At 40.4% G+C, this 24,424-nt stretch overlaps 1 protein-coding gene and 1 non-coding gene across 2 annotated transcripts; one reads left to right on the forward strand and one right to left on the reverse strand.

The window, feature by feature from the left end:
- The first annotated feature begins 993 nt into the window (after nucleotides 1-993).
- GJA1 (gap junction protein alpha 1) lies at nucleotides 994-15,040 on the forward strand. The gene is made up of 2 exons (XM_025381604.1): nucleotides 994-1,249; nucleotides 12,142-15,040. The coding sequence occupies exon 2, from the start codon at nucleotides 12,158-12,160 to the stop codon at nucleotides 13,304-13,306; it is 1,149 nt and encodes a 382-aa protein (XP_025237389.1). The 5' UTR covers nucleotides 994-1,249; nucleotides 12,142-12,157; the 3' UTR covers nucleotides 13,307-15,040.
- A 4,890-nt stretch (nucleotides 15,041-19,930) lies between these two features.
- Nucleotides 19,931-20,071, reverse strand: LOC112624056. Its single transcript, XR_003119361.1, has one exon. It is a non-coding gene; the product is annotated as a U4 spliceosomal RNA (small nuclear RNA).
- Nucleotides 20,072-24,424: the final 4,353 nt, after the last annotated feature.

Here is a 24,424-nt window from a genome sequence, read left to right on the forward strand (position 1 = left end):
CTGTAAGAATGAGGCCACATGACTCAGGCCATTATAAACCCTAATGCAGAGCCTTGAAGAGGGAGAGCATTGGAAGGAATAGGGAAGCACATAAAGATGATATGCTCAGCTCTACTGTCATTGGGCAGAAAACTCTCTAGTGGGCTTGAGAGGAGGAACTGATTTTAAGGAGGGCTGAATAGTTTGGGAACCTACTTAATGCAACCATAGTCTGTATTTTTAAAATCCTGACACTTCACTACAGATTTGGGTTTTAGTGTCTTGGCATTAACAGGGCTGAAATATAAATTCTTAGTTTTCTGGAGATACGGTAGAGGTCAGATATCAAGATTTCATAGGCAAACAAAACATGCTATATATGTAAAAACTATACACACACACACACAGCCTTTTGCTAAACTGAAAGAAAGTAAAAATTCAAAGCAGTCAAGGGGTGGAAAGGTGGATTGGGTATGAACTTTTCTTCCTATATGTCAATTTTTGAAATGTCTCTCTCCCATCCCCACCATTCCCTGTGTTAATTGTCCTTACTTACATTTAAAGCAAGGGAAGTAGATCATCAAACAGGTCACTCACACCTACCTCTAACTTCACACACCTTGGTCAATGTGAAACAAGCTTGAACTGGTTATATGCTTCCCCACCATTTTTATTTATTGTAAGCTACCTTAAAAATTTTAGACAATGTTATAATAAAAATATACGCTTTTCCCCCCATTGTCCCTGGTCTTCCCCCCATTTTCCCCCCATTATCCCTGACAAAGTGCTTCTTTTGTGACAAACCACTATAATCAATGATTCTTATGTATGAGGAGCAACTCCAAGTAGAGGCATTCATGTCCCTAATGCTATTTTATTTTTCCTCATCAGCAAATTTAAACTACAAGTTTATCCTGATCTCGCTCCTGCTCTTTGCCTCTTCTGCCCCCGCCCTTCCACATTCACCAGCCTCCTCTCCACCTCCTCCCAGCCTTTCCCTTTGCCCTCCCCTTTCTTCTAGCCCCTCCTCCCAGTTGAGTCAGTGGCTTGAAACTTTTAAAAGCTCTGTGCTCCAAGTTACAAAAAAGCTTTTACGAGGTATCAGCACTTTTCTTTCATTAGGGGGAAGGCGTGAGGAAAGTACCAAACTGCAGCGGAGTTTTAAACTTTAAATAGACAGGTCTGAGTGCCTGAACTTGCCTTTTCATTTTACTTCATCCTCCAAGGAGTTCAATCACTTGGCGTGACTTCACTTCTTTTAAGAAAAAGAGTAAGTTTTTAAAAAATGAGAACACTTTACCTATTAGTTTCTTTTTCTACAAGTAAAACTTTCCTAAAGTTTTAAAATGTGTTAAATGTAGCTTGGAATTATGATACTGTAAATGGATTGATGGATTTGAAAGTGTTTCTATAGTTTTAAAGTTAAAATTTATTGTACCGAATTTATATTTTGACTGTTAAAAAAGTTTCTATTAACATTGCAACAGGTAAAAAGGTTCAAACCTTTCCGGTTAGAATAAAAGACTAGTTTACTGGATGTTTGGTTTTTCATTTTAGAGTATAATTTTATTATTATTTTTTGTAATCAGTAATAGTCTAGGTGCTATCATTTGTTGGGGGGGCGGTTAGGCGCCTGGGTTGGGGGATTTGACTGACTACATCGCAAAAATCAAAGTGTAAATTTGCTTAGCGTGCTTCCTATAGTATTGTATACTTCATAGAATAAAGTGCTTTTTTCACATGGAAATCTTGATTGATGTTCTATAGCTTCGCAAAGCCAACTTCTTTTGTGACAAAGTGCTTTGTTAAAACATCGTGGTTACTTGACTTCCACGTGGTTCCTTCCTAGAATTTTCCCCATTAAACAAAAAGGTATAAAATTAAAGAGTATTAACGTTATGTTTTAAAAATCAACAGTAAATTGTTACTTTATATTAGCAACCGCTATGGAAAGATTTGAGACCGTCAGGAGAGACAGCTTTTACTCGACCACGTTGGCAGGTTAGGAGATGAAATCTCCTAAAGTTTAGGTGGTGGTTAGTTACAGAACATTAGAGATCAGACGTTTAAAAAAGTGTACGCCAGCTTGCTTTTCCAAAACCGTCTCCTAAAACGGGAGCTCCTAGAAAGAGCAGGGAAAACACTTTCTTAAACAGCGCTTTGGGAGCTCCCCTCCGCCAACACCCGCCGCCCCGCACCTTCCCTCTTCTCGAACCTGTAACCGAATTCAGAACTCTGGGGCAGTTCTTTGGAGTTGGAGCTGCTAGGGCAAAGATAACGCTAATGCGTTGCTTAAAAGGGTTCAATTTTTTAAATACTTCTATTGGTAACACCCATTACGTTCATCAGAAATGCAACCATGCATTTTTGTGCCCGGCAAGGATTTTCTGGTCTGTGTAAATCTACAGACTAAAATAATTAGTTTAGATTCTTGACGTGACCCTGCAGTGGAAGTATTTGCACCAGTGAATGCTGAAAAGCAAATAAAACTGAAAGCTTTACGGAGGCCGTGGGCCGGACGGGTACGGGGCGCCTCCTGCCATCTTAGTGTCTGCCGGGCTCCTTCCCGCGCCTTCGCTTCCTGAAACAGAGCGGTTTGGGGACGTTTCCCCCAAATCCTCACAAGTCAAACCGAGCGCAGGTCCGAGTTCGTCACTGCAAAGGAACCCAGGGTGCGGGGTGGGAGGGATAGGAGGAGAGATGGGCTGAGTGCCAAATGGTAGAAGAACAAATGGTTGATTTTTTTTTTTTTTTTTTTTTTTTTTTTTTTTTTTTTTTTTTTTTTTGAGACGGAGTCTCGCACTGTGTCACCCAGGCTGGAGTGCAGTGGCGCGATCTCGGCTCACTGCAAGCTCCGCCTCCCAGGTTCAGGCCATTCTCCTGCCTCAGCCTCCGAGTAGCTGGGACTACAGGCGCCCGCCACCGCGCCCGGCTAGTTTTTTTTTGTATTTTTTTAGTAGAGACGGGGTTTCACCATGTTAGCCAGGATGGTCTCGATCTCCTGACCTCGTGATCCGCCCGCCTCGGCCTCCCAAAGTGCTGGGATTACAGGCTTGAGCCACCGCGCCCGGCCACAAATGGTTGATTTAATTAAAGTTGTCAATCTAATTTCCCATCCCTCTCACATCAGCACCCACCCCCCCCTTTTTTTTTTCCTCTTTTAAACTTACTGAATTCCACTATCTCCGCGTTGGTAAGAAAACCTGAAAACCTTGGGAATTGTGCTTAAATTGCACTTGCAACGCCCCTGGAAGTTCCTGAAACTTCCCGAGAATGAGGCGGGGCGGCGCAAGGGGAAAGGGCAGGGAGGAGAGACCCTCGGGGAGCTGATGACGCGTCCGGGGCAAGTCAGCCTGTTTCGGAGAAGCGCGCCTAGCGGTCGGAGCAGCGCTGCGCCCACCCTGCCCCTTTAGTGATCCAGCCTGCCTTTGCTGGGGGTTTCTGATAACGCTCTCCTTGTTCCCCAAAGGCGTGCTTCTTTTTCTCTCCAGGTACAAAGTAGGGGTGGGAAGGGGAGAGCTACACAATGTTGGAAAAAGAAGCGTGGCTTTATTTGGAAGTCGATTGAATTTCTTTTGCTTCCCCGACCCTGTTAGTAACGGCAAGGAAGATACTGAATCTCGCCCTCCGAAAATCGGGCGCATTTGACCTCGGCGAAGAGTGTCCCTGTGAGGAAGCCTAATATTTACGTTTGTGCAAGGATAGCTGGAAATTAAAGCGTCTAGTAATGCAGAGATTTCATTAAGCTAGCGCGCCTCCCCGTCCACCCCACCCCCCACCGCCAGGAATGAAATAGGCCAGTTAGACAGAAAACACCTTTGGGAGAAGAGTAATTACTTCTAGGTAGGCCGAATTGCCTGGAAATTATACCAGGCAGAGGCAGTACATTCCGTTCCTTCCTGGCGATGTTGATTCTATATTATTGTTCCCCCAGTGTGGGGGTGCTTTGTACTTCCCAAAGTCAGGGTAGACTGGTTACCTGTCCTCTGCTGAGAAAATGCAGTGGTAGTGCTTTGCTCTACTTTCTTCACTGTTTAAACATGTTCCACATTTTTCTAATGCCTTCTGACCGTTCTCACCCCAGCCACCGAGTTCCTCACCCTTGGCGATTGTGATACCTGCTGTGCTCTCACTCTCCTTGGGAAACATGGTTCCAAAGATGCTCGGCAGGAGGCAGATTAAGGGCTGTGCTTTCAGAGACTGAGGTTGCTTTGTTACTTAGATGTTTCCATTTCCTGCATAGAGAAGGGGGGAAAACACGGGGTGCATTCTTTCTTTTCTTTTCTCTACATCCAGGGGTGTAGCTTGGTTTGAGCCTTTATATACGATACCCGCAGGGAAGGGAATGATAGGACAGTCACCAGTGATTAATACCTTCCACTCCGCCTTTCCTGTTGTTCTGACTTATCTTCAGGATTCTCAGTTATTTGAAGAGACGTGTGGGAGCTTATCCGCACACACCAGTTCAGCTCTGGAGAGAAAAAGTAATTATCTAGTGTTTATTATTAATGTAATATTCCATATGGATAATTCAAGTTTAAAAAATCTCCAGAGCATCTCTTCCATGGGAGATTAACATTTTTATAATTCTTAGCATAATTGCCTACATTCTCCATCTTAAAGTTACCCTTTAACTATGTATGTACAGTTTCTTTTACCAAATTTCAAACTGTGGTTAGCTCTTTTTTAAAAAAATAGATCAGTGGCTTATACAATTTCATAAATTTCACATTCCAATTTTCCTATGCTTTTAAAATAATATTTTAAGAAAAATGTATGCTTATCGTCTGCTGGGCATGATGTCTCATGCCTGTAATCCTAGCCCTTTGAGAGGCTGAGGTGGGAGGATCGCTTGAGGCCAGGAGTTGAAAACAGCCTGAGCAACATAGCAAGACCCCATCTCTATAAAAATTTTTTTAAAAAGGAAAATGTATGTTTGTCAATCATTTCTTAGTTGCTGTTTTTCTAAAAGAAATATGAAAAATTTAAAAACAAATGAGCTATATATACAGGTCTTTTAAAGAGTAAGAACCAAACTTTACTGAGCTGTTTCTAAGAGCTTCACATGCATGAGTTATTTAACTCTCATTGAAAAAAATAGACTGTCTTAATCAATACACTTGTGAGCGCCCTAAGGATGTCTTTATATGATTATAAAATAACAAAGCTATTCACTAAAAATAGTCACTTTGGAGGTGGAAGTAAGAGTAGGGGCAGAGGAAACGCCAAGGACTGATAGAAATATATTAAGTTACATCACAATTGAAGAACATGGCTTTTAGCCTGCAGCTTCTGACTTAGGGGTTTCTCTCTGGTAGCCCTAAATTGATCTTGAGAAGCTTGTTTTGGGGGAGAATTGAGTAGTAGCTGTTGAACTAGGGAGGGGATTGTCTTTTATGGGATGCACCATCTTCTCTTTAGATGGAATTCCTCACACCTCAATCTCCACCTCCTCTCATTAAGTGGATGCTAATGTAAGTTGAGTGATGAGGAGGGGTAAGAGCTGGGGAAATAAAGGCTTGGTGGTGTTTTTTTGTTGTCCTCCCCTCTGCCCCAAAATAAGCAGTTCACAACATCAAATACCTACACAAATACGCAATTCTTTATAAATAGATGTTTACATACAGTAAGTTTGATACACTACAGTTAGGCCATCTAGGTATAAATAAGGAAGTAAGGGTTGGGTATTATCTGATGACCTGGGAATCTTTTCCATGGAACTTCATTCTAATCACTTTACTGCCTGCATAGACTCAGACTGTAAAGATGTTATATTAACCAGGGTTAATATCAGCTGCTGCTCTTCCGCTTCAGAGCCCTAGCCTTCCCCGGTATTTATCATTCTTGAAATAAACATGATTTTAAACGGGCTATTTCTTTTTGTAATAGTGTCCTTGGCTACAATAAAATTGTGTGGTGCAATCAGAGTTAGAATATCGTAGAACTAGGGGACAACTACACAGTTGTGTTATTTCTTTATTTTGTTGTTTTGTTTTTTAAATCTTAACCTGCAACAACCTAACAGTGAACTGATGTACAACCATGATACCTGATGCAGTTCTACAAGAATCCTAACCCTCATTAGGATCTCATTTAACAAATTCAGGAAGCTCTTTGTTAAAAAGCCTTTTTTTCCTCTCTCTTTTTTTTTTTTTTTACAGCCAGTCAAATTTAGCAGTGGGGGTTGTAAAGAGCCTTTTTTCTGAATTTAGCTCTATTGCCTGCTCAGGAATCATTTGAAGCATGTTTCAACAAACAGCTCTCTGTTTCAGCAATTGTCACTTGAAAATTTAACAGTATGAGAATATGAGATGATGACAATACTTTTTTACTGTGAAGTCTCCTTTTTAATTAATTTGAAACTTTAGAAAGTTGAGATACATAACTACAATTAAGAGAATCCCAAAGAGACAGTAAAAAACAAACAAACAAAAACTGTTTGGTTTTTTGCACAGTATCTTTTTTATTTTTTGTGGAAGCCCCATTTAATTCTTTTCTTTCTTTCTTTCTTTTTTTTTTTTTTTTGGAGATGGAGTTTCACTCTGTCACTGAGGCTGGAGTGCAGTGGTGCAATCTCGCTCACTGCAGCCTCCACCTCCCAGGTTCATGCCATTTTCCTGCCTCAGCCTCCCAAGTAGCTGGGATTACAGGCACCCGCCACCATGCCTGGCTACTTTTTTGTATTTTTAGTAGAGACGGGATTTCACTATGTCAGCCAGGCCGATCTCAAACTCGACCTCAGATGATCCTCCCACCTCGGCCTCTCAACGTGCTAGGATTACAGGTGTGAGCCACCATGCCTGGCCACATCTCTTACTCTTTTAAGCACTGGGGATACAGCAGTGAACAAAGCAAACTCCCTCGTATGGCTCACATCTGAGTTGAGGAAGGCAAGTAATAAATCCTTCTCATGGAAGGAGGTACATAGTAATTAGGCAAATATTTACTAAATCAAGTAGAGATAAAGTTTATTAAAATAATAATTTTTTAAAAAACAGGGCAAAGGGAATAGGAAATGACAGGACTGGGGAAAGGATGTTGCTATTTCATACTTGGTGGTCAGGAAAGTTGGCTGATGAGGTGAGACCTGTGAGGTGAGAAAGTTGGCTGATGAGGTGAAACAAGTGAGGATGTGAGCTGTGTGGATAGAGCAGAGCTCATGAAACCAAACTGATTGGTTATTTATTTTCTCAAGATTGACTGATTACTCGGAGTATAGGCTGGCGATCAGGGTGACCAGGCTAATGATATGAAATCTAGCAAACTGATGATGGCTGAGATCAAGCTAAGGGTGACTGTTTTAAGTGTGAAGGAATAGACAAGTGAGTTCACTCAATGACATTACTGGAGGGGCAGAGGTTATTATAAAAGTGAAATAAAACATTAGAAGGGTTTGCATTTGAGTTTTTGGGCATGAATATTTTTGGGTGTTAGTACATTAGACACACATGATTTCCCTTTCCTCCCAAAAAATCCATTCAATAGTTTTATCAGGAACTTCCATAGACATTTCCTTATGTAGGTTTAGACTCTGATTTTATTCTTTCAGACATTAATGACCTTCACCTTCTCTTTTCTCTCAATCATAAAAAGATGCTGGATATCAAATTTCACTTTAGTTTTCAATAATCCTATTTACCTTTATTTAACTCTCCACTGTCAACTCATTACATTTCTCTTCTTGAGAAAAACATTTAAAGTTGGAAGTAAAATAATTCTAATAACTATTAGGATATTAATGGCATGGAAAGACTTCACTGCAACTTCGGCACAGTGATTTGTTTCTAAGGCTCTAGCAAAATGCATAGTCAAATGTAATTTAAAATCAAAGCTTTATTTTATTTTATATTTATTTATTTATTTATTTATTTATTTATTTATTTATTTATTTATTTTTTGAGGCGGAGTCTCTGTCTCCCAGGCTGGGGTGCAGTGGCACGATCTCAGCTCACTGAAAGCTCCGCCTCCCGGGTTCACGCCATTCTCCTGCCTCAACCTCCTGAGTAGCTGGGACTACAGGTGCCCGCCACCATGCCTGGCTAATTTTTTGTATTTTTTTAGTAGAGACTGGTTTCACCGTGTTAGCCAGGATGGTCTCAATCTCCTGACCTCATGATCTGCCTGCCTCAGCCTCCCAAAGTGCTGGGATTACAGGCGTGAGCCACTGAGCCCGGCCCCAAAGCTTTATTTTTAAGAGATTTCATTTGAATTAAAGAATCTTCCTAGGCCCCACCTAGGGCCCCACTTAGTGCCTGTAGCTTTGGACATCCATCCAGTCTAGGGGGCCATGATGAGCAAAGGAAATGTAATCTAACATGGTGCATAGATGGCAAAAAGTGTGGTCCAGCTGCTAAGACTCTGCTCTTAACGAGAACTTTGCACAACTCCTTTTAGACCTTGGTCTACATGTGAAGCACCAGCTCAGTATCTTAGAGGTGAAGGCATGAATATATGTGGTATGTCCAGCTGCATTGGTCTTCTCATGTATCAAATAAGAAATATAGCTGTCTCCTCCTGATGAATAAAAGTGCAGTTTATAGTCTGTAGATCAATGCCAGGGATTCTGTAAACATAATTATGCCCTTTTATTGCAAAAGGATGTTAACTTATCATACAAGGTTTGGAAAAGCGAAGATATTAAATCAGTTTGGGAAGGGTGCAGCAGGAAGGAAAAACCAGTTGCCAAAATTTGATTCATGGCAAAGGGAGCAACTACCAAAAAAAAGGAACAATTTTTGTTACCTCTTTTTGGGCAGCTGTCCCATTAAATATTATTTGATGGTCTCTATGATAGTGGTAACGGACAGATAGCTACATGTTACAGGATACTTGGTATCCAATTTGATAACTGCATGGGTGCTTAAAGAAAAGACAACTTTGCAATTAAGTTGCTAGTGTATTAAAAAAAGAACTACTACCTAAAGAGCTGCCTGATGACCTAGTTCATATACTATGGAACTATGGAGTATTTTTGTAGAATCTCAAAATTATATGAAAGTTATGTGTCATACGAATTTTTTAATAGAATGTAAATAAACTTAGTGATGAATTATTATAAGCATCTACACAATCACATTTTACTTTGAGTAATGATGAAATCCTAGCTAAAATTACTTCTGTTTTGCCTAGTCATATTTCTAGATATAATAGGTTTGTCTTCAGCGCTATCATTGCATGAATGTGATGAGATGTATGCAAACAGTTTATCTTTTTACACTTGATTGTTTTTTGCTATTTTTCCCCTAGCAATCAAAATATCTGAGCAAAAGCAGATGACACTGGCAAAATATTGTAATTTTTTACAAACAGAATTAGGGCCAGTTTTACACATCATCACATAGAAACTGTCTATTGATACAGCTCCAAAAATTCTGTTTGTTTGACCCTTATGGACTGTACTTCTTCATTTCCAGTCTAGTATTTTCTGCTAAATTATAGGGGGTTTTTTTGTTTTTGTTTTTTTTTCCTTTCACATTCTCTCACCATCAAACTGTCCATCACGGCTAAATTACTCCCTCACTTCAAGCCTTTCCTTGGCTATTTAACTGTCTTTGTCAGCCTTTCAAGCCTTTGTTCTTATTTGACTGCTGTTTATATACATCAATTTTACTTTCTGACTTGTCACTTCAGAATCTAAAATGACCCTTCCAAAGTAGAAGGGAAGCTCCCTTTTTTATGACCACTGGAGAGCGTTATTTCTGTGGCCTTCGCACCCACCCTCCACTCTTATTCAGCATTCTTTGGCACCAGTCCCTGGGCTGTCATCAAAGGTACCCATGGTATCTAATTTAGATAGCTGGTGCATAGTTTAGCTTTATGGCTCAGCCATCTTTTATTTGTTCGGCCCAGGAAATCCCAGGTCAGGTGCCCATTTCATTTTTTCTTGTTCTCTATGGCCAGGAGACACAGTCATTAGACAGAAATGTAATGTTGCTTGCTGGCGAAGAAGATTCCCCTGATAATTTCATTTACTTCCTACAAGGAGCTACAGCTCATAGTTCAACTCCAGATGAGAAATTCCTTTATATTCAGATGTGAACATATTTCTAAGAAGCCTAAATAACCCTACCTTTGGTTACACTATTTAGAATTCATTACTAAGCTCCTGCAAAGTCTTAGCTTTGCTTGTTTTTAACTATTAAATAATATTTGACTAATTCATCCTTTTCTAAACCCTCCAATTACTACTGTCTGCTGAAAATTAGCCTGTATTCCCTATGCCTGCCACATCATGTTACTCACTTCTTCCCAGCTTTCAGCCCTGGCTAAGGTTGTGTATATCAAAGCATAGAAGCATTTCTAGCTTTAGTGCGGCCTTACTATACTTTTAAAACCAGTGTGAGGCATTGAAAAGACTTGGCCTGGGGATTGTGAATCTTCTTCTGGCTCTATCTATAGCTAAATATTTCCTATACCCTGAGAACCTCAATTTTTATCAGCTAAATGGATAATCGGGAATTAGAGCATAAATTGAACTAGACAACTTTGGGGATTCTTACTGGCTTCTACCAACTTAGATCTTTTTCTTTTTATTGAGACGGAGTCTCTCTTTGTCGCCCAGGTTGGAGTGCAGTGGCATAATTTCTGCAGCTGGGTTCAAGCAATTCTCCTGCCTCAGCCTCCTGAGTAGCTGGGACTACAGGAGCGTGGCACCATGGCTAGCTAGTTTCTTGTATTTTTTGTAGAGATGGGGTTTCACCGTGTTAGCCAGGGTGGTCTCAATCTCCTGACCTCGTGATCCACCTGCCTCCCTAAGTGCTTATAGGCCTGAGTGGATTATAGATGTGAGCCACCATACCCGGCCAGATCTTTTCTTATCCTCAGTAATGGAGAAGCCATAGGCTTTGGATAGCTAGATATTGATAAGAAGTTAAATTGGATGTATAGCCTGAGGGTCCAAGGCCCAGTAAGGGAATTTTAAAGTGTATAACAATGAAAAGATGAAAACCAATCTTTTCTGGCTGGAGAAAACACTCTGAAGTAGGTTTTCTTTGTTTTTTAATAAGGTTGTAAGTAGTATTGAGACAAAATGAACTTTTTACTTGAAATGTGATGTGTATTTAGTCTTTGTTTTTGAAAGTAGGTTACTATATATAATGACACATTGTAGCAAAAGAGTATATTCCCATATAGCCTACTTTCTCTCTGGACAGAAGACTGACTTCTGAGCTACATAAGTCACTGCTTAAGAAAAAAACAGTCACCATTGCTTGGGAGGCTAAGGCAGGAGGATTGTTTGAGCCCAGGAGCCTGGGCAACATAGTGAAATCCTGTCTCTAAAAAAAAAAAGAAACAGAAAAGTGTAAATGACCATAATATACAGTATGCACAAATTACACTTGAAAAATCTTCCAGAGGCTCGGCGCAGTGACCCACACCTGGAAAACCAGCACTTTGAGAGGCTGAGGTAGGCAGATCACCTGAAGTCAGGAGTTGGAGACCAGCCTGACCAACATGGAGAAAACCCATCTCTACTAAAAATACAAAATTAGCCAGGCGTGATGGCGCATGCCTGTAATCCCAGCTACTCAGGAGGCTGAGGCAGGACAATCGCTGGAACCTAAGAGGAGGAGGTTGTGGTGAGCTGAGATCGTGCCATTGCACTCCAGCCTGGGCAACAAGAGTGGAAACTCCATCTCAAAAGAAACTTTCAGAGTGAAATTAGTAATAAAATGATATATAATAGCATTAAAGTTTTGGAAAGAAGGTTATGTAGGTGTTCATAAGTGTTCTCACCTGTATTCTTAGATAGCTATGCTTTGAATAACACATCAGGATTTTGCTTGGCAAACACAGACCTACCAGGCAAAAATTGTCCTCATTTATCAGACAAATAAAATGAGCAGAGGCCTAGCACAGATGGCTTCTCAAGTCACACAGCAAGGCAGTGGTTGAGCAAGCAATACATCTTCCCAGGTTAAAGATTGCAACTCACCATCTGTTGCTTCTAAGACTTACTTTATCTCAACAAAACAAAACACGTGTTAGATCTTTACTTCACTGGGGAAAATGGGGCAGGAAGAGTTTGCACTTGTTTTTTTGTGAAAGAATGTTAGAAATATATGAAACATGTAGTATTTTGACTATCAGCTGAAAGGTACTAAATGTTAAACTAGTCATTTGCAATCTGTGATCCTTGAATTGTCTTTTTGTTTCTTTCAGGTGGTGCCCAGGCAACATGGGTGACTGGAGCGCCTTAGGCAAACTCCTTGACAAGGTTCAAGCCTACTCAACTGCTGGAGGGAAGGTGTGGCTGTCAGTACTTTTCATTTTCCGAATCCTGCTACTGGGGACAGCGGTTGAGTCAGCCTGGGGAGATGAGCAGTCTGCCTTTCGTTGTAACACTCAACAACCTGGTTGTGAAAACGTCTGCTATGACAAGTCTTTCCCAATCTCTCATGTGCGCTTCTGGGTCCTGCAGATCATATTTGTGTCTGTGCCCACACTCTTGTACCTGGCTCATGTGTTCTATGTGATGCGAAAGGAAGAGAAACTGAACAAGAAAGAGGAGGAACTCAAGGTTGCCCAAACTGATGGTGTCAATGTGGAGATGCACTTGAAGCAGATTGAGATAAAGAAGTTCAAGTATGGTATTGAAGAGCATGGTAAAGTGAAAATGCGAGGGGGGTTGCTGCGAACCTACATCATCAGTATCCTCTTCAAGTCTATCTTTGAGGTGGCCTTCTTGCTGATCCAGTGGTACATCTATGGATTCAGCCTGAGTGCTGTTTACACTTGCAAAAGAGATCCCTGCCCACATCAGGTGGACTGTTTCCTCTCTCGCCCCACGGAGAAAACCATCTTCATCATCTTCATGCTGGTGGTGTCCTTGGTGTCCCTGGCCTTGAATATCATTGAACTCTTCTATGTTTTCTTCAAGGGCGTTAAGGATCGGGTTAAGGGAAAGAGCGACCCTTACCATGCGACCAGTGGCGCACTGAGCCCCACCAAAGACTGTGGGTCTCAAAAATATGCTTATTTCAATGGCTGCTCCTCACCAACCGCTCCCCTCTCGCCTATGTCTCCTCCTGGGTACAAGCTGGTTACTGGCGACAGAAACAATTCTTCTTGCCGCAATTACAACAAGCAAGCAAGTGAGCAAAACTGGGCTAATTACAGTGCAGAACAAAATCGAATGGGGCAGGCGGGAAGCACCATTTCTAACTCCCATGCACAGCCTTTTGATTTCCCTGATGATAACCAGAATTCTAAAAAGCTAGCTGCTGGACACGAACTACAGCCACTAGCCATTGTGGACCAGCGACCTTCAAGCAGAGCCAGCAGTCGTGCCAGCAGCAGACCTCGGCCTGATGACCTGGAGATCTAGATAGAAGCTTGAAAGCATCAAGATTCCACTCAATTGTGGAGAAGAAAAAAGGTGCTGTAGAAAGTGCACCAGGTGTTAATTTTGATCCAGTGGAGGTGGTACTCAACAGCCTTATTCATGAGGCTTAGAAAACACAAAGACATTAGAATACCTAGGTTCATTGGGGGTGTCAGGGGTAGATGGGTGGAGAGGGAGGGGATAAGAGAGGTGCATGTTGGTATTTAAAGTAGTGGATTCAAAGAACTTAGATTTTATAAATAAAAGTTTCTTTAGGTGATACATAGATAAGGGCTTTTTCTCCCCGCAAACACCCCTAAGAATGGTTCTGCGTATGTGAATGAGTGGGTGGTAATTGTGGCTAAATATTGTTTTACCAAGAAACTGAAATAATTCTGGCCAGGAATAAATACTTCCTGAAAATCTTACATCTTTTCAACAGGAAAAAGACAGGATTGTCCTTAAGTCCCTGCTAAAACATTCCATTGTTAAAATTTGCACTTTGAAGGTAAGCTTTCTAGGTCTGACCCTCCAGGTGTCAATGGACTTGTGCTACTATTTTTTTCTATTCTTGGTATCAGTTTAAAATTCAGACAAGGCCCACAGAATAAGATTTTCCATGCATTTGCAAATCTCAGCGTTATACGTATATTCTTTTTCCATCCACTTGCACCATATCATTACCATCACTTTTTCATCATTCCTCAGCTACTACTCACATTCATTTAATGGTTTCTGTAATAAACATTTTTAAGACAGTTGGGATGTCACTTAACTTTTTTTTTTAAGCTAGAGTCAGGGAATCAAGCCATGCTTAATATTTAACAATCACTTGTATGTGTGTGGAAGAGCTTCTTTTGTTTGTCATGTATTGGTACAAGCAGATACAGTATAAACTCACAGACACAGATTTGAAAATAATGCACATACAGTGTTCAAATTTGAACCTTTCTCATGGATTTTTGTGGTGTGGGCCAATATGGTGTTTACATTATATAATTCCTGCTGTGGCAAGTAAAGCACACTTTGTTTTTCTCCTAAAATGTTTTTCCCTGTGTATCCTATTATGGATACTGGTTTTGTTAATTATGATTCTTTATTTTCTCTCTTTTTTTAGGATATAGCAGTAATGCTATTACTGAAATGAATGATTTCCTTTTTCTGAAATGTAATCATTGATGCTTGAATGATAGAATTTTAGTACTGTAAACAAGCTTTAGTCATTAATGTGAGAGACTTAGAAAAAATGCTTAGAGTGGACTATTAAATGTGCCTAAATGAATTTTGCAGTAACTGGCATTCTTGGGTTTGCCCTACTTAATACACAGTAATTCAGAACTTGTATTCTATTATGAGTTTGACAGTCTTTTGGAGTGACCAGCAACTTTGATGTTTGCACTAAGATTTTATTTGGAAGCAAGAGAGGTTGAAAGAGGATTCAGTAGTACGCATATAACTAATTTATTTGAACTATATGCTGAAGACATCTACCAGTTTCTCCAAATGCCTTTTTTAAAACTCATCACAGACGATTGGTGAAAATGCTGAGTATGACACTTCTTGCATGTCAGCTGCATAAACAGTTTTGTACAATGAAAATTACTAATTTGTTTGACATTCCATGTTAAACTACAGTCATGTTCAGCTTCATTGCATGTAATGTAGACCTAGTCCATCAGATCATGTGTTCTGGAGAGTGTTCTTTATTCAATAAAGTTTTAATTTAGTATAAAGATAGCCTCTATATTCCGTGTGATTTGTTTCCCCTGCCGAGACGTAGTCTTGCTCTGTTACCCAGGCTGGCGTGCAGTGCCGCCATCTTGGCTCATTGCAACTCCTGCCTTCCAGGTTCAAGCGATTCTCCTGCCTCACCCTCCCGAATACCTGGGATTACAGGCACCCGCCACTGTACCTGACTAATTTTCGTATTCTTAGTAGGGATGGGGTTTTACCATGTTGGCCAGGCTGGTCTGGAACTCCTGACCTCGTGATCCGCCCACCTCGGCCTCCCAAAGTGTTGGAATTACAGGGGTGAGCCACCGTGCCTGGACTATATTTAAAACTAATTGATGGCATATTTTATTTATTTATTTATTTATTTATTGAGACGGAGTCTGGCTCTGTCGCCCAGGCTGGAGTGCAGTGGCCAGATCTCCGCTCACTGCAAGCTCCGCCTCCCGGGTTTGCGCAATTCTCCTGCCTCAGCCTCCCGAGCAGCTGGGACTACAGGCGCCCGCCACCTCGCCCGGCTTATTTTTTTTTTTGTATTTTTAGTAGAGACGGGGTTTCACCATGTTAGCCAGGATGGTCTCGATCTCCTGACCTCGTGATCCGCCCGTCTCGGCCTCCTAAAGTGCTGGGATTACAGGCTTGAGCCACCGCGCCCGGCCTGATGGCATATTTTAGATTAAACACATTTATACTGGTTATCAGAACTTAAGCAAATAACGTCACGTTTTCAGGGACAATATTTATCATTAGCTCTGTTCAGTGCAACATTAATTGTAAACATTTTTGGATATCTATTGAACCAAAAGGAAGATAAAGTGTTGAATTTGAAATATATCTTTAATGGGATGTGTGATAGAGTTTAAAATAAGGAAATATTGAGGCTGTAATCCCAGCACTTTGGGAGTCCAAGGTGGGTGGATCACCTGATGTTGGGAGTTCCAGATCAGCCTGACCAACATGGAGAAACCCTGTCTCTACTAAAAATACAAAAATAGCTGGATGTGGTGGCCTATGCCTATAATCCCAACTACTCCGGAGATGGAGGTTGCAGTGAGCTGAGATCGCCCCATTGCACTCCAACACGGGCAACAAGGGCGAAACTCCATCTAAAAAAAAAAAAGAAAAATATTGAGTAATTTAGTAGATGAGACATGACACGAGTAAGCACAAAATCTTAATGATGATGACATTTTAAAGCTGGAAAGGCTGAAGAAACAGGAATCAATAAGAAGGGGTCAGTTTGAGTATAGTTACATGAAGCAGCAAAAGAGTAAAATTTATTTCAGTTCACAATATTGTAAAAATACAGAAAACAAGATTTAAAAAATTCATGATACCCAAGAAAAAAATCAACAATTCAAAGGGAGTAGAACAATTCTGGGCAATTGATTATATTGTAGTTTTAAATATGAAATGTTAACACTTTAAATCACACTTCAAGGATTTTTTCTATTATAACTTACTAAAGTTATTTACACGAAGATTTATTACCTACCACAAAGCAAACTGCTGACTTACTGGAGCATAAAAACATTAGTAATTTAGGCCGGGGGTGGGGGCTCAAGCCTGTAATCCCAGCACTTTGGGAGGCCAAGGTGGGCAGATCACAAGGTCAAGAGATCGAGACCATCCTGACTAACACAGTGAAACTCCGTCTATATTAAAAAATAAAAAAGATTAAAAAAAAAGAAAGAAAATTAGCCAGGTATGGTGGCAGTCGCCTGTAGTCCCAGCTACTAGGGAGGCTGAGGCAGGAGAATGGCATGAACCTGGGAGGCAGAGCTTGCAGTGAGCCAACATCGTGCCACTGCACTCCAGCCTGGGCAACAGAGCAAGACTCCTTCTCAAAAAATAATTAGTTTGGCTCAGTTGCTTCTCTATTATTTGTTTTTGGATGAAAAAAGGTTGTATCATTTGTCTGAAGTCAGAGGATTGTCTAAAAGCCAGTTTCCCATTCAATTTGATATAATTGGTAGGGTGAATACTTCAAGTACTATTACTTGAGTGATTGAGAATTATATGGAAGAGGCAAATACTCTGCACTCGCCTCCCACTATGTGTCTGTGCATGTTTGCATTTAATATGGGGAATAGACATGATTTGAGTGTATATGTGTATTCATATAGGGTAAGATGTGGATGGACAAATGATCACACAATGAAGTGGTAGGGCAGAAGTATAAAATAAATTTCTGATGCTTGTGTATGGAGGAGGGAAAGCAAGTTCATCTTTCAGAAATAGTCATTTAGGTCATCCTAAACATTTCCCAACTTTAAGATTTTACGATTGTAAAATATTTTATGTACATCATATATACATTATACATATCATATATGTACACAACTTATGGAACTACAGTCTAAAATGGAGAGTTAGGTCTCTCACCACTTTCTATACCTCAACATACACCAGGAAAGTCCTAATTCTCAGCAGAAATCACTGTTAAAAATCAACTAGGTATCAGGCACTTTGTTAAACAGTGGGGATTCATAGAATGACCACAGCTTTTGCTCCCACGAAGCTTACAATGTGAATTCTTCCAGTTTTATTTTTTATTTTTTTGAGACGGAGTTTCGCTCTTGTTACCCAAGCTGGAGTGCAATGGTGCGATCTCGTCTCACTGCAACCTCTGCCTCCCCGGTTCAAGTGATTCTCCTGCCTCAGCCTCCTAAGTAGCTGGGATTACAGGCCCCTGCCACCACGCCTGGCTTATTTTGTATTTTTAGTAGAGACGGGGTTTCTCCATGTTGATTAGGCTGGTCTCCAACTCCTGACCACAGGTGATCTGCCCGCCTCGGCCTCCCAAAGTGCTGGGGTTACAGGCGTGAGTCACCGTGCCCAACAAATTCTTCCAGTTTAAAAAAAAAAATGCCCATTTTTCATCTTATCTTAATTGGCTGCCTGCCTGGTTTTACCTACTAAAGATTAAATTGAACTGTTTTTAACAAGTATTAGAAAGGTATGCAGTTTCTGCAAATATTTATTTGACATTCAGTTTTGGCATAAAATTTAAGTTTAAAAAATTTGAGCCGGGTGTGGTGACTCATGCCTGTAATTCCAGCAACTTTGGGAGGCTGAGGCAGGTGGATAACTTGAGGTCCGGAGTTCGAGACCATCCTGGCCAACATGGCGAAACCCCATCTCTACTAAAAATACAAAAATTAGCCTGGTGTGGTGGCACATGCCTGTGATCCCAGCTACTCAGGAGGCTGAGACACGAGAATCACTTGAACCCTGGAGGCAGATGTTGCAGCCAGTCGAGAACACACCACTGCACTCCAGCCTGGGTGACAGAGTGAGACTCTGTCTCAAAAAATTAAAAAAAAAAAAAAAATTAAAAAAAAAAAAAAAAAAGAAAAGAAAAGAAGAAAGAAACTTCCAGGCCCAGAGCTGGTTTTTTTCCCCTTATTTTATGAAAATGGCTGAACCTCTCAATTTGCCTAGGGTGCTAGTTCCCTGCCCACACATGGCCTCTTCTAAAAATTCCAAACTTCAGATTCCAACATGCCGAAACATCTGTGCTTTGTACTTGGAGGGAGAGCAAAATAATGAAGTTTGGGGACTTATTAAAGTCTTAAAGTGAGTTCTTTTTATAAACAGCACACCAACAGTGTAGAAACATGTTTATAATCTTTACTGGCTCCAAGATTCTGTTTTTACCTTTTCTTGGTTGGGCAAATATAGCTTAGCCCTTGGCATGTCAGAACTGGCAGCTGGCAATTTTCAGAACTGAAGAGGAGATGTGGAAGAAACACCACAGAAACATTGCTTCAAGAAGAAAAAAGAAGACTATTGTGTAGAGAAGAAAGCTAATACCTTTTAACATTAAGGAGGGAAATTATGCATTTGTTTCCTGGTCTTCAAAAGTGTTGAAATTTTAATTCGTATTATTTCTTCTGGTCTCCGGATGTTTCTTTGCAATGACTAAATGCTTATTTGGGTTATGACGTGTAGTGTAATTTCAATGCCCACACACTTTCCTGTTGAATATAAAAACAGTCTCAACAGGCACCCACTTTAGAAGGTAAACCCTAGGCCCAAGTCTTATTGAATGCAATGTGTCATCTGTCCCTATGCATATGGAACAAATTGGAGCCTGATCTGGCTTTCGTGCTGCAGTCTTTTGTCAGTCACTCTTTACAAAACCATTCATCAGAATTAGTAGAGACAGCAAAATAGTTTCTAGTGGCTGCATTAGCAGAAACTGTAAGTGTTATTTTATAGTATTTTATTTATTTATTTTTGAGATGGAGTCTTGCTCTGCTGCCCAGGCTGGAGTGCAGTGGCACGATCTCAGCTCACTGCAACCTCTGCTTCCCGGCTTCAAGCAATTCTCTGCCCCAGTCTTCTGAGTAGCTGAGATTACAGGCGCCTGCCACCACGCCTGGCTAATTTTTTTTTTGTGTGTGTGTGTGTCTTTTTTGTAGAGATGGGGTTTCACCATGTTGGCCAGGCAGGTCTTGAACTCCTGACCTTGTGATCCGCCCACCTTGGCCTCCCAAAGTGCTGGGATTACAGGTGTGAGCCACCGCACCCGGCCTGTTTTATTTTTATTTAGAGACTGGGTCTCACATTGTCACTCAGGCTGGAGTGTAATAACCGTGGAGGTGCAGTCACAGTTCACTATAACCTCGAACTCCTGGACTCAAGGGATCGTCACGGGTCAGCCTCCTGAGTAGGTGGGATTACTGAGTAGGTGGCACCACTGCACTCTGGTGGTAATTTTTAATTTTCTTTTTTGTTAGAGGCTGAGTTTTCCTTGGTTGCCCAGGCTGGTCTCCAACTCTGACCTCCAGCGATCTCCCACCTTGACATTCCAATGTTCTGGGATTACAGGAGTGAGTGACCCTATTGGGACGATTTTATTTTTATTTTTTATTTATTTTTTTTGTTCAGCCTCTGTAGAGACTGTCAAAAATTGTCAACACCAACTATATTTCTGGTCGTCATGGTGGAGTATTGAGAAAAATTTTCAATTAGCAATAATGGCACCCTGGATAAACCTCATTGACTACAATCATGCCACTGTGCAAAGCTTGGGTATTTTATTTTAAAAGTAAGTAAAGAGAAATGTAAGATTGCTTTCTGCTTTGAAAAACTCAGAGTTATACATTTCAGATTTTCAGGAATATTTATTAACTCTAGACACAGTTAATTAATTTGGAAACCCTTCCCTACAAGAATTTAACCTTCAGGTCAAATTGTCAGAAAATGGCTGCAACTTAGGCTAACTCTAGTGAGTAAGCGTAAAATAGTGAGATTTGTTAACACAAAACTTAAAGCTTTAACTCTCACCAGAGTCTCAGAATCTAAATTGGCCACTGGCTTGGAAGACTTTGATGTAGTTGTGGCTCAATTTCAAGTTTCCCTCAATTTAGAGCAACTGGAATTAAATGGACTTAATAATTCTCTAGCATATCAAATGCTAATCATCCAAGCTACTCACTATAGGACCTATTCAAAGATAGAGACACCACCAGACACCTGATTAAAGACAGTGCTTTTTCTGGGACAATTTTCTATATTTTTGCAAATCTTGTCAATTACTGCCTTGTGTGGGGGCAGGTAATTTAAAAATCTTTGAGGGGAACCACCTAGCGTTCATGAGTTTCAAATTTCAGTGAGACTGAAGCAATCTGGAAATTAGATGTAACTATATCCACCATCCTGTCATCTACAGTTAAATGTAAGTTAAAACTGTAACAGAGGTTTGCTTGTTACATTATGTTCTGTATATTTGAAATACCTTATAATTTATAATTTTATAATTCATAATTTTAAAAATGACTGCAGATATAAAAATTATAAAATGATTGAGGTTATTTATTTCAGTTTAGAGCTTTTAATTGTATATTTCTTCTCCATTTTCATACCCTTAGTTTCTTTTTTTTTTTTTTTTTTTTGAGAGGGAGTCTGGCTCTGTCGCCCGGGCTGGAGTGCAGTGGCCGGATCTCAGCTCACTGCAAGCTCCGCCTCCCGGGTTCACGCCATTCTCCTGCCTCAGCCTCCCGAGTAGCTGGGACTACAGGCACCCGCCACCTCGCCCGGCTAGTTTTTTGTATTTTTTTAGTAGAGACGGGGTTTCACCATGTTAGCCAGGATGGTCTCGATCTCCTGACCTCGTGATCCACCCGTCTCGGCCTCCCAAAGTGCTGGGATTACAGGCTTGAGCCACCGCGCCCGGCCGCCTTAGTTTCTTTTCTTTTTTTTTTTTTGAAATGGAGTCTCGCTCTGTTGCCCAGGCTAAGAGTGCAGTGGTGCAAGATCTCGGCTCACTGCAAGCTCCGCCTCCTGGATTCAGGCCATTCTCCTGCCTCAGCCTCCCACGCAGCTGGGACCACAGGCGCCCGCCACTACGCCTGGCTAATTTTTAATATTTTCAGTAGAGACAGGGTTTCACCACGTTAGCCAGGATGGTCTCCATCTCCTGACCTCGTGATCCACCCTCCTCGGCCTCCCGAAGTGCTGGTATTACAGGCGTGAGCCACTGCGCCCCGCCCATACCCTCAGTTTCTTCCGTCTAGCCTCCCACTAGGATTTTTTGATTCATGACGTCTTAAAAAATATACTTTCCTCTCACGTTTTGTTCAAAACTAAAGTTTCAACTCTGTCATTTTTTTTCACCCTTAATCTACAGCTGAAGTCAAAACAGATTGAATGGTATAAAGCTTCTATCAAATTCCTTCCACCCTTGCTCTTACATTTAGAACAGTTTGTCAGATTTTTGTTTGCTAATGTGTGGTATCAAGCACTTTTCTTCGTCATCTATACCGTGACATCTTATACCTTGCTCTCCTTTTAACAAACAAGCGCCAAGTTAAATACTTAAATAGTAACTCTGGAATAATGTAGCAGACGTTTAACCTTTGTAATTAAAGAGTGTCATTGGCCGAGCATGGTGGCTCATGCCTGTGATCCCAGCACTTCGGGAGGCCAAGGCCGGTGGGTCACGAGGTCAGGTGATCCAGACCATCCTGGCTAACACGGTGAAACCCCGTCTCTACTAAAAATACAAAAAAAAAAAAAAAAAAAAAAATTAGCGGGGCGTGGTGGCATAGGCCTGTAGTCCCAGCTACTTGGGAGACTGAGGCAGGAAAATCACTTGAATCCGGGAGGCGGAGGTTGCAGTGAGTCGAGCTTGCACCACTGCACTCCAGCCTAGGCGACAGAGCGAGACTCTGTCTCAAAAAAAAAAAAAGTGTCATTGAAAACCATTAAAATTTGTGTTTAATTTTCATCTTTTTTCTGGTCCTCACTTGTCTGAAGGACTTGCAGTATTTCATAATTAAAGGGTATAAGAACTGTAGGTGATGGTTATCTAAAACTCCAAACATGGCAAATGTGGGCATGAGGGTACCACTTGGCATCTGACGAGTGATTTTTTAGTCAGCAATATAACAAAGCTCTGCCTTTAAACTGACGATTCTACATGATAATTAGCTATTATGAGTGAGACAAAAGGAGCTAAAGAATGTATTACAATTTATACCTAATTAGAGAAAAATTTTACTCTAGGAATCTTTATATGAAAGTATTGACAACTTGTAAGAAGGAAAAAGTAGTTCTAATAAAAAAGAAAAATTAACAAATCAGAGGAATTTACAGTTTTTTCTTTGTTTGCCAACTGCATGTTTGTTTTGGAAATGAATTATTAAAAGAAAAAAATCACTCTTTCAATTTGTTGTGAATCAGCCTCACAGTGCTAAGCATATAGTTTGTGATGACAAAGATAACCTGATGATCACTTCAGGTTTTAGTCTGCATTTTGTTTTTCATTTAAAAAAAATATATATATATATTAAAAAAATATATATATATATATTTTTTTTTGAGACGGAATACAATAACCCTCCCAATTTGTGACTAAATACAAGATGATCTTTACAAAACTGGCTCTATTTTTAAAAGCCACAGTAGGCTGGGCGCGGTGGCTTAAGCCTGTAATCCCAGCACTTTGGGAGGCCGAGACAGGTGGATCACGAGGTCAGGAGATCGAGACCATCATGGCTAACACGGTGAAACCACGTCTCTACTAAAAAATACAAAAAAATTAGCCAGGCGTGGCGGTGGGCACCTGTAGTCCCAGCTACTCAGGACGCTGAGGCAGGAGAATGGCGTGAACCCGGGAGGCGGAGCTTCAAGTGAGCTGAGATCCGGCCACTGCACTCCAGCCTGGGAGACAGAGCGAGACTCCGTCTCAAAAAAAAAAAAAAAAAAAAAAAAAAAAAAAGCCACAGTACATTAACGCTACGAATATTTTCAAGAATTAGAAACGTAAGTGTCTTAAGATTTTCCAAAAATCTCAGGACTTCTGGGGAATTTCCAACATTTGTAGGACATAAACTCTGTTGCCTTACAAAACTTGGATAATCAATAAAAATATGGTCTATAGTGAAAAGATATTTCAAGCAAAAATGATGCAAATAGAATTAGATGAGTGATTTGCAAGAAATGTGTGCCTGAAAATATCCTTGCCATGTTAAATAAGATTTGGCCTTATGTTCATCCTTATACACTAAACATTTTAAAAAATGATACTTTAAACAAGTCTTGTGTCCTTTCTTGTTTATTTTAGTATCCTCCCAAAAACCATAAATACAACCATATGTCAGGGCAAAGCTGTATTGAGGGCTTGGACATAGTGCTCTTACTTTTATTTTTACCATTCATTTCTATGTATAGCAAGTAATATGTATTTTTCATCAATGATCAAATTTTGTATATTTTTAGTTGCTTGTGAGCCAGAGGTTTAAGGAATAGAATACTTTTCCTTTCATGTTGTTCAATGACCACAACGTCAAACATGGATTTGGTGAAAATCTATCCAGTGATATATATATCCAGTTTTAACTTCAAATTTATGGTTCTAGGAATTTTTGAGGCTGGCAGAAGCACAGGTAAGCAGAAGCTGATTACTCAAGGAAATGTTTCTCATTTCTTAACTATATAATCTTGAACAAGATGCATAACCTTTGATGCTCAGTCTCAAACTACAAACAAAAATAAAAATTCATTCCTGAAACGTTGTTGTGATGATTTAATGAGGTATGAGTAAAGCGCATAGAACATGTGGTAAGCCCTTGATAAATAAGAGGCATTAGCTAATGGTTATAGATTCTTTCAAGGGAAATGAACAAAGGGAAAAGTAGTGCTGTCAGAAAAGAAAATCCAGTACACAGTCATATTCTGAAAGTCAAAATGTTACGTCGGTGTTTGCTGCTTCTACAGAGTGTTAATAAGTAAAACAAGGAAATGTCAATTTGTGTAACCACAAGACCACTGAAAACAAGTCGTAGTGTCTTACACTACGTTAAATGTAGTATGTGAGGACTAGAAACAACAGTGTAAATATAAAAAGTAAACAAGGTGAGAAGAGCTTTACTTTTTTTT

This window comes from Theropithecus gelada, chromosome 4, assembly GCF_003255815.1.
Source record: "Theropithecus gelada isolate Dixy chromosome 4, Tgel_1.0, whole genome shotgun sequence".
Taxonomy (NCBI): Eukaryota; Metazoa; Chordata; class Mammalia; order Primates; family Cercopithecidae; genus Theropithecus; species Theropithecus gelada.